Source organism: Colossoma macropomum, unplaced genomic scaffold (genome assembly GCF_904425465.1).
Source record: "Colossoma macropomum unplaced genomic scaffold, Colossoma_macropomum, whole genome shotgun sequence".
NCBI lineage: Eukaryota > Metazoa > Chordata > Actinopteri > Characiformes > Serrasalmidae > Colossoma > Colossoma macropomum.
Window position 1 is genome coordinate 10,650,706 of NW_023494802.1, and position 17,495 is coordinate 10,668,200.

The 17,495-nt window shown below is 37.7% G+C and overlaps 1 protein-coding gene across 2 annotated transcripts; it reads right to left on the reverse strand.

The window, feature by feature from the left end:
• Nucleotides 1-1,231: 1,231 nt before the first annotated feature.
• ttll10 (tubulin tyrosine ligase-like family, member 10) lies at nucleotides 1,232-14,571 on the reverse strand. Of its 2 annotated transcripts, none has more exons than XM_036591491.1 (12): nucleotides 14,495-14,571; nucleotides 12,842-13,218; nucleotides 11,293-11,470; nucleotides 10,534-10,652; nucleotides 10,317-10,437; nucleotides 10,110-10,195; nucleotides 8,768-8,954; nucleotides 8,475-8,646; nucleotides 8,234-8,374; nucleotides 5,801-5,917; nucleotides 3,925-4,018; nucleotides 1,232-2,247 (listed from the first exon to the last, which is right to left on the reverse strand). In XM_036591491.1, the coding sequence occupies exons 2-12, from the start codon at nucleotides 13,122-13,124 to the stop codon at nucleotides 1,325-1,327; spliced, it is 2,421 nt and encodes an 806-aa protein (XP_036447384.1). In that variant the 5' UTR covers nucleotides 13,125-13,218; nucleotides 14,495-14,571; the 3' UTR covers nucleotides 1,232-1,324. The 2 variants fall into 2 exon arrangements, with proteins under 2 accessions (XP_036447384.1, XP_036447385.1); XM_036591492.1 differs by lacking the exon at nucleotides 14,495-14,571 and adding an exon at nucleotides 11,576-11,611 and having other exon boundaries at nucleotides 12,842-12,954.
• Between the last annotated feature and the right edge of the window lie 2,924 nt (nucleotides 14,572-17,495).

Below are 17,495 nucleotides of genomic sequence, written 5' to 3' on the forward strand. Positions count from 1 at the left end.
TCTTCCTGTCAGTTTGAGTCGTGACGCAGCTGTGGCCAAGACAACTTCCTCAGTTTCACCCTGAGCTGCCTAACTGCTGCCTCTTGGTGAGGGCAATACAAATGAAACTATTAATTACAGCCAGCATGACACACGGAGGAGATCTAGAAGCAATGCTGCTGGAGTAATACCCAGATATGATGATTACATGTCGTGGAGCCCATATACAAACAATAGTAGTCACAACACCAGACCACAAATTGAACGTGAGGTGTGAGGTGTGTTTATAGTGAGGGATGGTACACAGTGTTCAGCTGAATTTGGGGTTAACGCTTAATGTATTTGTTGCTTGAAAACACTGGTGGGTGGCCACATGATTGATATGGTGTGGTCCACTAACTTGTTGTTAGTGGTGTTACACTCTCAGTATGTTTTATTGACCTTTCTAGGTCTCTAAGACATAAGAATCCATTGAAAGTTTTTTTTTTTTAGGGTATCAAAAGTGGTTTTTCAATGTCATTGCACAAGGAACCCTTTTGGCACCTTTATATTTAAGAGTGTGGACTCTGGAGTGAACATTCCATTGTTTTGAGAACATCAGCAGATTCTTTGATTGATTTGCAGATTTTCTTCATTTGAAAGCCTGGATAAAAACACATGGAGCTTGATTTTCTCCTATCTCTCAAAGATGAATGCTTCAGTTATGAGTTTTGGTGGTCTGTAGGGTCCTGCACTGTTGTTAGGAGTCCCATTTTCTCTGTATCTCTGAACAACTACAGTGTTTAATTCATTTATGTAAAGAAATGATCTTATATGTAATTTCCATAAAAATATCTCCTGAAAAAGAAACACCTTTGACAGGAAATTAAATAAATGAAGGGTCTCTGACCTTTGCAAAGTACTGTGTCCATCCTCACAGTTTTGTGGTGAGCTGTTCCAGTAGAAGCCAAGCCACAAACTGAGAGTGAGGTGTGTGTTTATAGTGAGGAATGGTACACAGTGTTCAGTTGAATTTGAGCTTAGCTTTGGCAAATTTTGTTGTTTGGTGGAAATGGAAAAAGTGGTGGGTGGCCACATGATGGATATGGTTGCACCATAAGGTTCTTCACTGTTATTACATTCTCAACATACTTTAATGACATCTGTAAGCCTCCACATGAACAAATATGGCAGAAATTGGCATTAACACAGTAACACGTTTCAAACCTCATAATCTTTATTATCTTTATTTATTTTGAATTCTATAGTTCTGTGTATGCTGCTTGTACTAGGGAGAGTACCTTGCATTTGCGTTTTTGCACATCACTTGTCTCAGTCCTGCAATAATGCATCGTGTATGTTCATCCTAAGTCTTTACTGGTGAACTGTTCTCTGTGCTGGTGAAGGATTCCAGCTTTTCTGAGCGTAAAGGCTGACAAGAGAGTGACTGGGCCAGATCAGATTCTGTTGGCTTCAGATAGGCGCTCCGTCCATACTGGCTGCCTTGAGCTCTGAGCCCACGGGTCAGGTTTAATGCTTCGCTCAGCACGGGACTGGACAGAGATGTGATGGTACTCTTAGCCCTTGCTGTCTGTGGTGGCATTCTGAAGTCAGTAGTCATTCCAGACTGCTGCCATGTACACTTGTTGAGGCGCAATTCCACACGATTTTGGGTGGCTTTCCTAGTGCGTCGGCTCTTTTCTGCAGGTTTAGCCCTGCGACTTTTTTGGTTCGTAGCTGTTTTTCCTGAGACTTGCTTAGACTGGGACTTAGCAATCTGTTGGTCACATAAGATGGCCTTGAAGACCGAGGGGGTGGGGCCTGAAGAGTGGGAGGGGCATGCTGAGAAAGGCACATTATGGTTGGCTGGTGTTTCTGAGGTAGTTATGTCAGTGGGAGATGCAAATGCCTCACTGGTTGAATTCTGTTTTGGCTCAACAGGCTCCACAAAAGATGATAAAGATGAAGCAGTGGAAGAGGAACAGGAGGAATTGGCTAATACAGAAGGTGCAGAATGATTGGCCATGGTTTCAGAGCAACATGTGGACCCTGTGGTCCAATTGGCAGAATTATCACCATTTGGTGCCATAGTAGCTCTGTTTGTTTTCTTAGGGGCGGAGCCGCTCCTGGGATGAGCCGTCCAGAGCAGTCCCGCTGTTCTACTCCTTTGCTTTGTGAAAGGTATGCTTGTGCTCTCACCACAATACAGTAGAACAAAGTCTGTCTGGCTGCTCAGAGGAAACAGCTTCAGCCCACCACGGTGTTTGTTGAAGATCTCTAAGGCAAGATCTAGGAAAAGATAAGATGCTCTGCTGTGAAACCCATAACAGCTAGAATTGGGTGTGAATGCAACACGAACTATAAATAACCCTGAACCACAACTGCAATCACACATATTCATGGTATACATACACATCTACTCCCTCATGGTTACACACCTTGCACCTTGTTTCTTACGCAAACACAAATAACTATGTGCTGCTTTCTATTAGCTTTAAAACTCTACTTATAAAAATGCCCTTGGCTTGGATGTACACACTTAAAAGTAAAAGTTGCTTAATATTTCTTGGCGTGGATGTACAGTCCTAAGGCATGCCTACACTAGACGCTTTTTAGCTCAATTTTAACCCCACTTTGCCCCTTCTGGCAAATTGTCACTAAAACTGAAGCCAATGAGACAGGATTGAGAAAAAAGGGCAAAAAATGGTGAATGCATGCCACATGTGCTGCAAATGACAGGCAGAGGAGCTGCTTGCTGAACACAGGTAGATAAAAGCCATTGTGATGTTTACAATGTATGGGCCCAGACATTAAGGCACTCTTGTAGTACAGTATTTCTCCAGCTAACACTGCAGAATAGAATGATATCTGTGCTTCTCAATTGAATTTTCATCCTCAGTTTGCATTTTCATTAGTTTTTGTGTCTGATTAAAAACTCAAACTCAGCTTTGCTGGTATCATATGAGATTTGGGGTATTTGAGGGTATTTGGTATTTTATTAAATTTTATTTTTTGTAGCTGAAATTCATTTTGTGTGTTTCGCTTTTCTTTTTGCCTTATCATCTAGTGCAGTTGTTCTCAAACTGGTCCTCAAGGACCCCGCGATGGTCCTTATTTTTCTCCAACCTAACTTGCAACGCACAGAGATAGAGCAAAAAATATGATCTGTCTAGGAGTCCCTGAGGACCACTGGTCTAGTATGTGCACTCTCACAAAAAAAAACAAGAATTTGTAACGCTTTAAATTGACTTCTGCTACATAATGTTGACATAACCATGCCATAATCATGTCATGGCAGATGTTGTGAGTTGTCATGACAGATTTTGTTCAACAATATAGCAGCGTCTTGTTCCCATTATCAGTAGTTGTCATGACAGAATGGCAGCTTACGTCACCTTCAAATTTTTTCTAAATGTACTTTTTTCTAAATGTAGTTAGCCAGTCAAAACATCAAACATTATGACATCTGTCATAACAATTAATGGTAATGTCACACTGCGATGTTATATCACTGAATCTAATCTGTCACCCCTATTCATGACAGCATATGACCTCTGCCATGACATGTTTATGGTGGTATGGTGGGTGGTTCAGGTCCAAAAAGTAAAAATCCTCCCCAGGATTTAGTTTCTACTGCCTGGGTTCTCTACTTTGCTCAAACCTGGAGCAAAGATGTTCAGGCCTGGGGAGCATTAGGTTGAAGTAAAGTGTTACCCAAGAAATTCTGCTTCTCTGCTTTTGAAATTTGAACCTACTTTATTCAGTGTAGAATCTTCATGTTATGTAAAGGTTCTGTACACTTTAAAAAGGTTCCTCACATTTACCAAACTGGCTCTTTAAAGATCTATCTTTTGAAAGGTTCTTTAGAGAACCGAAAGTTGTTCTTCTGCTGCTCCAATTAATTGTTTTTGAAACTTTAATTTTTAAGAGCATAGTTTGGCCCAGCTACTTTCACTTTGGCCTTACCCAGGGTTTCAGTCACTGTTCTTGGCACCACCTCCTTTAGCACTTCACAGTTTGTATGAAGGGCAGGGTTGCAGTTCATTTCTAGCAGCCAGACCTACAAATAACCACATGCTGTGAATATAATGCAAGCACATTTTTGTATATGAAGCATATAAGCAGATGAGCTCGACTTCACACTGCCTGTATTACTTAGTTTTAATAATTCATTGTTCTACTTTATTCAGTGGTGCTTAAAGTACATTACCAAATGATTCATTTACAATCGATCCAATGTAGGTATGGTGTATCATTTGTTTATTAATCAAGTCCTAACCATTAGATGGCATCCTTACCTCACTGTTCAAAAAGTCAGTTTTTTGTAATAGAAGGTAAAAAATGTCTTTTTTGAAATGTCTGTTAAAAAACAGGCCATGTCAACATGCTGATGAAAGGAGAAGGCTGTAGGCCTATGGCATTGCTATAACATAAATTGTGATATATGATGTGGTGATTTCTTTTTTTCCTCATGCTCTCATTATGATTTGATTTAACTCAGAAATATGAAGCAATATCTGCAGAAAGCAAAGTTTGACTCTACTGCACATACAGCATGTCTTTAATGAATGGACATACTACATATATAGTACACTGATACTGTGATCAACTCGTGTGCATCAGGCTACACCAAATACAAATGATGCTCTGAAATTCTCAACATGATTAGCCTATTATTTAAACAGCCTGGTTTGATAACTGTTACTCGTTGTAATGTTAATGACACATTACCTCTTAAATGTGTGATAAATGATCAGAATAAACCACAGTGGCTTTAAAATGTCTAATTTTACCTGAAACCTGTGTCCCACTGTATCTAGTTTGTTCAGCAGAAATGAGACAGTACCTAAGATCCACTTTGCAAAATCATTTTGACAGTACATACACATTCTCCCACTTCTGCTAAACTCAGCAAAAGTATTGTCCTAGAAATAGGGCATAAAGTGACTATATTCTGAATACTAGTATAATGTAACATGGACTGAATATAAATACTTCATTTCTGTATTTTGAAGACATATTATGAATACTTGTATTCATATATGACATCCTAACCTTGTTTACTGATCACATGAAACTAACATCGTTTATTTTATATATATATATATATATATATATGCTTTCTGGGCAGAAGTAAAGTTCTCCATTATAGGCCCTCTATATCCTAACATCTTACAATCAGCATTGTGTAAACTGCATACCTAAGGCATCACACACTCGTTAGGTAATCTCAAATAGACTTGCTTACATTGTTTCCGACACTGACATCCATACAAATGTGATTTTAATTATCCTATTCCTTTAAAAATGACAGGAATAAGGATTAATAAACCCACCTGCTGTGATTCAGTGTGAAACACTCAACTCAGACAGATACTAGTAAACTGTTGATTGGATCACACATGAATGCATAATGATCCAGTAAGATGGTGTCTCCAGCTTGGGGACCACATGTTTACTGCTGCTGGTACGCAGGTTGCCTAGCAACTGCTTGACAGGGTAAAATTTAGGATGCACCATAGGGAGGAACTGTGATTTTAGAACATGAAGTTTTCTGAGAATTATTCAAACATTTGAAAACTGTAACATAAATTGACTTGAAAGAACTGAGATTATGATATAAACAAACACTGATCATTACAAAGATACTTTTGTCACGCTTCTTATTGCGCTTTCAAGATCATTTTGATAATAATCCCCTGTGTTTCTCTAAAGCATGCTGCCAAGCCTCTGGTGAGGTTAGCACAGAAAACACACAAACATGCAGGCTGCTGTGCGAGTGCACACACGCAGACACAGAAACTAGCAGACTGTGCAGTATTGTTTAAATACAGTATCTCACCTTGAAGTCGTCATCAATCAAGAAGTCGCAGCCAATTAGATCAAAGTAGCCCGGTTTACACTCCAGCTTAGATTTGACAGCCAGAAAGCACTGTATCATAATCTGCTGCATACGTTTCTGTAGAATCAAACACACAAGCACATTGTTTGCACATCTCAATAGTATAATATATTACTGTAGCTAAATACAGAAAAGATACTATGCAAACGTCACTATTTCCAGTCAAAATAAGCATTTAGAACATGGTAATCATATTTGACGCTTTGCCTTCATTACAACTTCCATTCTTTTCAGAAGACTTACTTTTAGTTTTCAAAGACACCTCAAGCCATATTTTTACCTCCAAAGTTCAGTCTTAGCATTTTCTACTTCTCACAAACCCAGAAATCCCAAACACATTCAGTGATATTGAGGTCTGGATTCTGGGGTGGTCAGTCCATTGTTCTGAGAACACTAGCTTCTTTGTTTGATTTGTGAATGTTCTTTTTTTTTTTGTCTATTTCCTTTTCTCAGTAATGGCTTCTTGACAGCTGTACATCCTTTTAGACTCATAGTGTCGAGGTGTTTTCTCACAGTGAAAGGGTGGACAGAAACTCCTGTGGTTTTTTTTTTCCCCAGATCTGAAGCGAGGGTGGCGCTTGATTTTCTTCTCTCCCTCAAAGATGAAAGTACTTTAACTACTGTTTATCTGATGGTGACAGTTTTGGTGGTCTGCCAAGTCTTGCACAGTTGTTAGGAGTCATATTTTATCTATATCTTCCTTGAACTGCAGTTTTGAAGCTCTTGTTTTTTTTCCCCCTTATTTTCCTTTGACATTCTGCTCTGGATTATCTTATATTATCTAATCTACACAGAAATATCTCCTAAAACATGACAAATGTATACTTAATGGAAATAATGTAAATTACCTGGAAATTAAATAAATGAAGGGTGGTCGCTGACTTGACCTGCGCACCCATTTCCCCCTTTACAACAGCCTATGGGACAGAGGTTATACCTCAATACTGCCACACCAGTCATATCACCAAACACACTAGCTGAGTTTCAGCTGCAGTTCAACCAATATACACACTCAGCAGCTCAGAACTGTTTTTAATTAAATTGTAAGTTTTCATGTAACATTTCATGGTCTACTACCATGCCTGTATTTTGTTGACATTTTGCCATACTTTGAATAAACAATGGCCAGTTCATATTATAGCAAAGTTGTATTTAACAATGAAATAAAAACATAGGTGATCTCTGGCCATTTTTAATATGACCCTTTTAGTGGTTGAGTTTGACACTCCTGCTCTAGACCCACATGTCTGGATCTTGACCTAATCTTAATTGTAATTTCAGTTACCAAAACACTTTGTCCCCTTAATAAGAATAAATCAGAATATGTATTATATAGTCATGTAACAACTACAGGATATGGGCAGGACTTGGAATTATTAACGTATTACTGTAAACCAGGATCAAATAATTATGTTCTGTATTTGTCGTTAATGATTGACCTTGTGCAAAGATTTTATGTTTCCTTGTATAACTGGCAGTTACGTCACACTGTTGGGGTCCAAGTTATGCCCATAAGCTGTAAACTCAGCTGTTTCCTTTGAACCGTAAACACAGCTTGAATTTAATTTGTGAATTTCTGAACACTTTTTAAACCACTGACACCGTGATGGCACTCAGATTCTACCCCTCTATCTAATACCATAATACTGCCTTTCGCCATACTTACCTATAACAGCTTCTTCGTCTAACTTCTCATTAATCCCCTTAGATTCAAGGGAAGATTATATCTACAGTTCTCGCCACAGTACCCTATTCCTCAGTGTGTCTTACTGAACAAAACAGGTTTAGAAAGAGTTATAAGTAGAAACTGCCTATAAGGCAGTAATGGCTTCTTGTCAGCTACACATCCTTTCAGACTCAGTGTTGAGTTGCCTTCTCGCAGTGGAAGACTGGACAAAAACACCTGTGTTTTTTCCAGATTTGAAGCAAGAGTGGAGCTTTTTTTTTCTCCTCTCTCTCAAAGGTGAAAGTACTTTCAAGTACTGCTTATCGGATGGTGACAGTTTTGATGGTCTAACAGGTCTTGCACAGTTGTTAGGAGTCATGTTATCTATATCTTTTTGTATTTTTTTTATATTATATCAAATCATTTTTTAAATTTGTTTTTTCACTTTGGACAATTTTTCATTTAATTTTTCTTTTCTAGTTTGAAAAAATAACAAGAAACTCACATTTCTCCTTTGACTATCTCATTTTGTATGCAAGTGAATTATCTTTTTATATAATGTCTTCAGAAATATCCTAAAAAATGCCTGAAAATAAAATAAATGCAAAGTGGACTTTGTATTACAACTATTTACACCCCCCTTCCCAATATTCCCATATTAAATCTGTTTTCCAAACTGGTAGTGTAGCAAGTAAAACAAAACTCACTGCAAAAACACTCAAAACCCAGTCTTTTGGCAAATCCTTGGGCTCCATGAACTTCTCATTAACGTAGGCATTGAAGCGCTCCATGGACCAGACTGTTTCTTCCTTCAGCATGCTGTACAGAGGGTTCTTCTTCTGCATATACTGCATTTAAAATCAGGTAGAAATTAATCAGAAGTGAGAAACAGAGAGTTTCCCAAAGGCAAAATATTTAGGAATATATTATTAATAAATAATGATTTACCTGGTTGGTCAAATGTGCTGAGAGGTTGTAGGAATTGGGGTCATAAAGGTCACAGGTCAGTCGAACATAACCATGGCGAAAGAACACCATGTATGGTGAGGTACAGGCGATAAGTAAGTATGATCTTACATCAAACTTTTTGCCTTTAAGGAGCAGAGGGTTCTGGATGTACCTAAAAAAAATCCAAGACTTCGGGTCTATAGACTATAAAACTATTTTAATAACCAAGTAAAATGAATGAAATAAAGGCACAGTTACAAATAATAAAATGTAAAGTCATCCATTGTACGCACCGTTGAACAATCTGTGCCTGTGGCATACGGAAAGGAAACTTCCTGTTTGTTAGGCCGTCTGCTTTGTTCTCAATTTTGGCTCTGAAGGCCATGATGTCCTCCAGGTTTCGCAGGAGGAAAATGCCTCGTCCCTGGTTTAGGCCTGTTGGCTTGCAGATCCACATGTTACCTTCGCCAGCATGTAATCCTACATCAGGGACAGAACATGGCACAATATGAAAGAACATTGGTTCTTCAGATTAGTGTCATTGATAACACTAATTGAATATAGTGAATCATAAGCTACTTCATATTACAAATTCATGAACTGTGAAATCAATTGACGCTCCCACACTTCACATGCTTCATATCGCTCTGAGTAACGTCATAGCTACGAGGAAGTGGCACTCATTTACAAATGCTCAGGTTTGGGATTCAAGAGAAAGATTGGTCACTCTCTACATTCTTTTCCAAATAACCAGACCAAATCAAAATGGCTCACATTTCTTTCTGGGGTTGAAGTGAGGCCCAGCACATGAGTTTGTATTGAGCATTTATTGCCGACTCATTTGAAAACTTGGCTCAATGTAGCTCCCCTCTGTACAGTTTTGCCAGCTGACTCAAGCTGAAAGGAACAGCTTTCGCAATACTTACTGGAGGAAATGTGGATGATAAGACAGTAAATCTTTATTTTTAAATGACCATCATTACTTGACACTTTACTCCATTATGTATCTACCAATAACAATACAGCAAAATATGCAGGCTAATGTTAGCTAATTTGTAATCTAATTTAGCTAGCTTGCTAACATTACATAAATGTTAAAAAGCTACCTGCCATCAAATATTATGCATCTGAGATGCAAGACAGCTACAAAGTCATTTTTGTAATGTTATATGAGATGATATACTGGAATTTTTGAAACTGCCAATAGTCATTGACTCTCCCGCTGTATAGTTCAAGACTGTTAGCTGGTTATTCAGCCAAATAAAAGCTAGCTAGCTAATGTTAGCTAACAGCTGAGCCTCGGTCAATGGCGGAATCTATACTGTGATAAAAAGTGGCTAATCATATTTATAATATATAAAAGTGCAGGGATGATACAGGGCATTACAGTGTAACAGGATTTTATGGCTGAAGTAATTTTAGACCATTTCTACTGGTCCATTCATCATGAAATGTTCACACAAAGTGAAGGGCAGCTGCTATTATTAAATGACATAAAATGAAAAATGAAGCCGCCACGTTTTGACAGGAATGATATGTTATTTGCTTTTCATTAAGAGGGTTTAGACCACAGTACATGTATGTAAAATAAACCTCTATGCAAAGCGATTCAACTACATCATAATTCGCACTTACCCTCTTGCTGGGCAAAGAAAGCTTCCCTCTCATCTTTCACATCCATGCGGAACGTGTCTGGAATAAACTCTTCCATCTTCATCTTCCTACAAAACACATTGTGTTTCTTAATGAACTCTTTCATTAAAAAAATTAGGAACATATTTCTCATATAGGAATTTTGTACTGTTATTGTTAGTATATTATCTAAGGTATGTGGTGTTTGACCTGAGTCCTTGCCCCTGCTTGACCTTACTGCAGACCCTGTCATACTCTCGTAGACTGTTGAGGAGGCCTATCTTAGTGGTCAGGACTTTGTTATTTGGGATCTGGTAAACCAGCTGTTCTCCTACAAGTGGAAAAAAATCACAACCCCAACATGACATAAATGGAATAAGTGAATTTGAGGCTATGCTGTTAAAATTCAGTGTCACAAAAGAATGACCTGCTCTGAAGCTGTTATAGGTGCGTGGAGCTTTAAGTTCGCACCACTTTAGCTTGTAGTCTTCTCGAGTCTTGTCATAAATACGTTGCCAGCCTTTGCTCTCACAGTATGGAATTACTCTAAATGACATAGGAACAAAAATGTTGAGATTGCAGTAGTTCATTCCATGTGAACATTAGAAATGTATGTATTATTTCCACATTTGTTCTTGACAGATTTTCACTTTCATAACTACGTAACTTACAAAGTGGTTTGTTTAGGATTAGATACATTTAGAAATCTTAAGGCCTTAACACACTAAGCATGGTTTAATTGTGCAGTTAGTTTGGAAAGTAAATTAAATAGTCACACCAAACTTAATTTTCTAAGGAAAATATGACATTATTTAATTTACTTTCTGTTCAATTTTTCAAGGCCACCTCTGGCATTGATATGGCTTTTTGTGAGGAGCAAATAAATATCTTTGGACACTTGAAGATATTCTGCCTGCTTTTTTTCTTTTTCAAAGCACAAACAGCACAGGAACATTTTTTAAAAATTGTGTCTTGTCTGTTTTTTTTATTTCATTTTTATGTTGGTTATTTGCATCATGTTCAGCAGCCTTTAAGATTAATGACTGAATAATAAGCATCTAAAGCTGGAGATTCTTCTATGCATGTATATGACCTGTATTTGCATCGTCAGGTCATCTGAGTGAAGCGTGAAATTTTGGAAGTAATCACCCTTGTGAACCAGGGTTGGTAGGTCTCAATCACTCACATGGAGGCTCCGTTTCCACCTCCAAAAAAGAAGAAGGATCCAGGACCTCGTGGCTCGTCTGGATGCTTGTCCCCATCCTTGTCCGTCTGTGGACAGTGCACCTGCACAGCGTCTCTCTGCTGTTTTAGCATTGACCTCCTACTCACACCCAGACAGTGCTCAACCAAGCAGATGGAGGCTGATCAGTCACATGCAAAAGATAATTAAAGGAAGGTTTTGATTTCATAAGATGCAATAATGTTTATGTAGTTGGTAGCACAATTTCCTATCTTTGAATACTTACAGGTTCATTCTTAAAGACTGGTCAGTGACTTAGGCCCTAAGGGCATAACAGATTAGAATTATTGTTTTACATATTGCCATTATGGTTTTATTTTAAGCTCATTTCAGAGGTGTTGACATTGCGTTATTGTCGCCCTTCCCAGAGACTAATGTTGCTCAGATAAGTGTCACTATACTTGCATATTTGAGATGATTCATCAAACTTGTTGTGAATGTACTTGTTTACTAACTTTTTTCTTATTATTTAATAATTTAAAGTCCGCTTACTCGTGATTGCCATGAATTTTTACTTTATAAACCATCACTTTGCTGTGGGCATCCATGTTTTTTCTGAATATAAGCACAGATTGGAAGTTGAGAATGTTGACTTGGAAATATTTAGTTCAACTTTAGTTGCTTGAAACCTGCGTGAAACTATGTGCATAATGTACAGTGTCCTGCTGGTTGTTAAAACCCAGCTGCAACAATTGCTGAGTGTCTGAACTTCATGAAACAAATTTTATGAAACAGCTAGTAAAAGCACAAAGTGTGTCACATTGAACGACATACTTTCAGTCCATTAATTTCATCAGATCAGTGGACACGAAAATAAAAAAAGAGGTTTATTGGGCACTTGAAAAAGAGACACTGAGAGACTGAGTGTGTTTCGTGTACCTATGATTGTTTTTCATTTGCTTCATGTAACTATCAAGAAAATATGTTGCAAGAAACTTACGATAACAAAGTTTCACTGCGTAAAGACAGCCTAAGATTTGTTGAATTTAATCCTATGACAGTGTATTGGATTATGACCAAGGGGATCAACAGTGTCAGAGAGGCCCATGATCCAACAAGGTGTTTAATTAACCCCAGTAGTGTTCTATAGACACTGAACACAGACACATTTAAACTGTTTCGCTCTTGGGGTCAATTCAAATCTAACCCTTAAAAAATATTACATTATTAAATACATGCATAGCACTAGACCACCTGGTTATTATTCTCAAAGCAAGATTTCTCTCACTTGTGGAAAATGGATAATGTAAGCCATGTCCCCTCTGCTACTGGCCGGTCTTGACTTTTTGCATTTATTTGCTTAACTGAGAAATCCTCACTCCATGAACTGCCCCCCTGATAGTAAACATGTTCTCAGGAAGGACCGTGTTAATCTCAGGAGACTAATTAACATATGGCCTGGGTAGGCTGCAGTAATGACTAGTGAAGAGCGGCCAGAGTTAATGACAGTCTTTCCCCTCACCCGTACACACGCATATCCATATACACACACCTGGCGCAGCTCCATCTGCCTGGATCACCTGTTTTTCATTCATCCCCTGGGTATCCTGCCTTCTCCCACGAGTCTTCATCCTCTTCTGCTGTTTATCTTCACCTACATGCTCCAGCGTCCCCTCCTTTCCACCCTGCGCCTCATCCTTTCCACCCTCTCTCTTGGCCTCCTCCAACTCCTCCGTAACCATAGCATCTCCACAGACACGCTCTTCACCCTGCGGCTGTCCCGTAACACACTCCTCACTCCTCTGAGTAGGCTCTCCCCAGCTGGCCGATGACATCACTGTCGCTGACCTAGATTAACGGAGTGGAACGAGGATTTTCCGTCCACCATGTCATCAGGGCCTGCCCACCTGTGGCTGACCTGTGTGGATGCTGGGAACACAGCAATCTGCATGAGTGCATAAGTGTACATATCTGGTTAATCTTCAGCTTGGCATTTGCTGTGATTGCTGGGGTATGAAACCAGAGGCGTGGTTTCAAGAAAACAGGCCAAAGTATCAGGAATGGTTTAAGGCATAATTTCTAATCTTAAACTGTGGCCATGCAAGAAAAGTAACAAGAAATAAGTCAACTTTACTTATTTATTTCTATAGCATTTCATGGAAAACTCACTTTTAGAAATAAACGTGTTTTATATAGTATGCAAACACTGTTGAGATTTTCTTGATTTTCTAAGTGAAATAAAGTACAAAATTTCTGTAGAGAACATACTTCTACGAATTTATTGCACAATTACTGTTTCTTTGCTGAATTTAACATATTTGGGGAAAAAATGAACATAAAATGTGGCCTTTGCAAAAGTTATGGCACATTTGTACATTTTATGTTTTTACTTAGAAAATCAACAAAAACATTTGATCAGGGGTGTTCAAACTTTTTTGCGTATGACCGTACCATTCACTCTCTGGTCCATATTGTCCATATATGGTAAATAAGCTGCAAAACAGCCCAGTTTAAATGCATTGTTTATGTGATGTCACAAAACTCACACCTTTGTGTATACCCACCTATTCAACCAACGGCAGTTCAGCCCCACCCATTCATGCTTAAGTTATAAACAGTGTTTCTACCTGGAGTGCTTTTTGAATGAGGCACAACACAGGACAGCCAATCAGATCAAAGCTCATTTGCAGAAAATTAATGATGACTGTTTTTTGGTACATAAAACACAAATGTCATAAATTGACCTCAGAGAACAAAAGTAAAATTCAAGAAAAGTGCAGGATATGGGCTTTTTAAAGACGACAGCTGTGGGACAATTTCAAAATACAGTGAAGGCATTTTAAATAAAAATAAAATAGAGCAAAAAATAAATGAATTGGTTAAAACAATAAAAAGCAGTACAGTACATAAACCATGAGTGACAAAACTGACTGGAGAGATTAAAAGGTTAAAAACACAAATACAGCCTGGGAGAATGAAAACCTTAAAAATGTCTGCTGTGGGGATGAAAAGGGGTCTTGAAGCTGCAACAGAAATGGTCTTTCACACACAAGATTTAAGAATGAAATGTGTAAGAATTGGACAAGTATGTTTGATTTATTTGGCCCCCTTGGTCTCCATTAGCTAAGGTGAACTGTCTGCCAAGCCCTGATACAGAAGGTGTAATGCCAGTTCTCAAGCAGTAGAGAAAAGATGTTGTTTTTACCTCCATGAAAGAATCAATGCATCTAAACTGGCTGTTGTGGGACGATATGCCAGCTTGCTGTTCTGCAGTTAGCCCACACGCCAAAGGCACTGAGGCAGAGTTACTCAGTGTATGAACAAACTAACCAGAGCAGAGTAAACAGCTACCCGTTGCCTGGGAACTTGGTATCCTAGTAACAGCTTCTCATTGTGAACGGAACCTCAGAACAATAGAAGGCGAGGAAATGATTCCATGCGCTCTCCGAACCAACTTGCGGGTTTAAAGTCATTCAATATTAATTGTTGCCAAGCTCACTGTTTTGGCACAGAAGTAATATGAGAACGGGGTGTCAATCATAATGGATTTGTGTGGTGGGGGGTTTCATCCCATTGTGTGAGATTAGGTGTAAAATAACATTTGCCACAGGGCAACAGGATCCAGCATCAAATATAACAAAACACATTCCAGCTCTGTTCTCTCCTACTATTCTACTGCTAAATAAAAATCTCAGTCACAATGGGGTGTTTGTGCTACAGAGGCCTTCCCAACAACTTCAGTAAGGAGTATATGAACATGTAAAGCAGTTGTTCTATAATTGTTGGTATGTCACTTCCATAGAATATGTTTTTGATGCATTTTCGGTAATAAATATATTTTTTAATTGTTGTCCTAAAGGGACTTTCTTCATAATCCAGTGGATGTAAACAAATGTAAACAAAATCAGTGTGTTTTTAAGTTAAATAGTTAATTGTAGAGAACCTTACTGACTTTTTTTCTGTTTTCTTCACTACTACTTCCTGGTGATGTGAGCCAGCAATGTTTACAACACAAATACAGCCATTTTATTATACCAGTAAGGCTGCATGTATCTTTAAAAAAAAAAAGATAAAATAAGTCTTCTTTGGGGACTATTTTGCCTCACAACATTGTCATGAATCGCAATTGCTGTTTAAAAAATATCTTTTGACCCTTAACTATTGTAAAACAAAGTCTCAGCCATCAGAAAGCATGTTTGTAAGCGTAATAACTTTGTGTTTTTAAAGGCAATAAACACTCAAAAGTCTGGTTCCTGTCATCACTGCTTTAAGACTCATTCACATCAAACCTTTCAAAATGAATTTTACATCAATATAATTTAATTATGCAGATATTTTAAAAAATGAAGGAATTACCCTTTAAGATAATATTATATGATAATAGGTCAAATGTATTTTTAAGATTGTGTTTTTTGTAAAATAGAAGGCAAGAATTTGAATAGCTGAAGGGCCAGTTTCTCAAAAAAAAACAAGTTTTCTCACTTGTTTTAAAGTGTACTGATCACTCCCCAGTCCATAAAGTTTCTGAAACTAAGCTGCTAAAACAGCTGGTGTTGAATTTACTGTTGACAAAAAACAATAATTTACATAGTGCTGCCTATTCAGCCTACAGCAGTTTAGCCCCGCCCATTCACGCTGGAGTTACAAAGAGTGTTTCAGCCCAGACTGTTTTTAGAACGAGGCATAAAACTGGATAGCCAATTAGAATACAGCTCATTTACATATGTCCATCTCAAAGACACAGTCTTTTTAAAAACAGCCTGTTTAATTCTAGGGGATGAAGAGGGTTTGGAAAATGGTTGTGTAAAAAGAATTATGGCTATTTTTGCCATAATACATAAAATCATGTAAATGTTACAAGTGGACCTTGATGCCCTTTAAGTGATATCTATATTTTTTTTTTGTACAAAATGATGGCCACTTGCAATATGCAATATTGCAATAAACATGCAATAAAGTTATGGTAAATAAAAATGACAATAGTATTCCATAATGTTCAGCTTTTTATGATTTGCTCACTGTGGGCAACAGTAAAAGTACATTTACCCTATACCCCATTACCGTATTCAGAATTTTAAAATATGTTAGGAATACTTTTTCAGGTATGTGGGCATGTGTACCCCCAAATCCACTGTTTACAGCTGTCTGCCTGTCAGTGTAAAATCCAGTAATTACTGCTCATTGTAGCAGTTGACTCAGAAGGCCACACCCAGACACAACTGACAGTTACTGTAATCCCACCGTCCTGCCTCCTTTCAGCACCCACACAGCCTCACCAGTTTCTGTGTGCTCTTTGTAATAGAAAGCTTAGCCTTACAAAATCTACAGGCAAAAATATGCCCAATTATAATATTTTCATCTGTTTATATGCAAGTTAAATGCAGCTACACCATTAAAAGTGGAACAGGGCAGAAGTTCATTTGAAGTGTTTTTGAGGTTTGAATAAAACATTGCTTTTTTCATCTAAACTATTTACACAAGTTAAAATCGATTGTTACCACATGAAGTAATTTCTAATACTGAACATTTTTACACTATATTTGACTGAACACATAACCGAAGTATCAATAGAACTACTGACTTTTACTGACTGGAAAATTTAAAAGAAATTTTTGATAACATACTGTAAATTTGTTCTGGAAATAGTCATCTAGAAAGTTTGAACACTGCCAGTCAAATTTGGGATGCATTTACTTCAAAACAATAGGATCTAACTGCTCACCATTTGGCCTTGAGGGCCAGGGATGCAGCCTCACTTCACCCCGGAAGGTTGTGGCTAAAATAAGACTCCACCTGTGGACTAAAACTCTGTGTTTTGGTAGTGACAGAAATGTGGGGCATCAGTTTTAACAAAGTTTTTTATTTAAAAATTAAACTCAAATTAAATTCAAATGTTTCAACTTAACTTTAAAATAATTTGAAAATATCTTTTTAAAACAAAAAAATTCCAACAAAAATATATTTATCTTATTTAGACTTTTATACTCATTTTCACAAGTTGAAATTTCACAGAAAGTATCTATAAATGATGATTTTGTATAGAAAGTATTAATAATGATTTTGTATGTATTTAGTTTATTACCATCTCAATAAATTATTTGGGTTAAATAAATCATAATTTAATCCTTATAAATGTCTAAGTGGAATCTACTGTGGGACCACAGTTTGAACAAAATTGGTAGAATGGTTCATATGTCATCACTGCA

Coding starts and splice junctions, on each gene's coding strand:
- ttll10 (XM_036591491.1), bottom strand. CDS start 13,124: ATGTCATCGGCCAGCTGGGGAGAGCCTACTCAGAGGAGTGAGGAGTGT. Junction 11,471..12,841: donor GGCAGATGGAGCTGCGCCAG/GTGTGTGTATAT, acceptor GTGACTGATCAG/CCTCCATCTGCTTGGTTGAG. Junction 10,653..11,292: donor GGTGGAAACGGAGCCTCCAT/GTGAGTGATTGA, acceptor TATGTCATTTAG/AGTAATTCCATACTGTGAGA.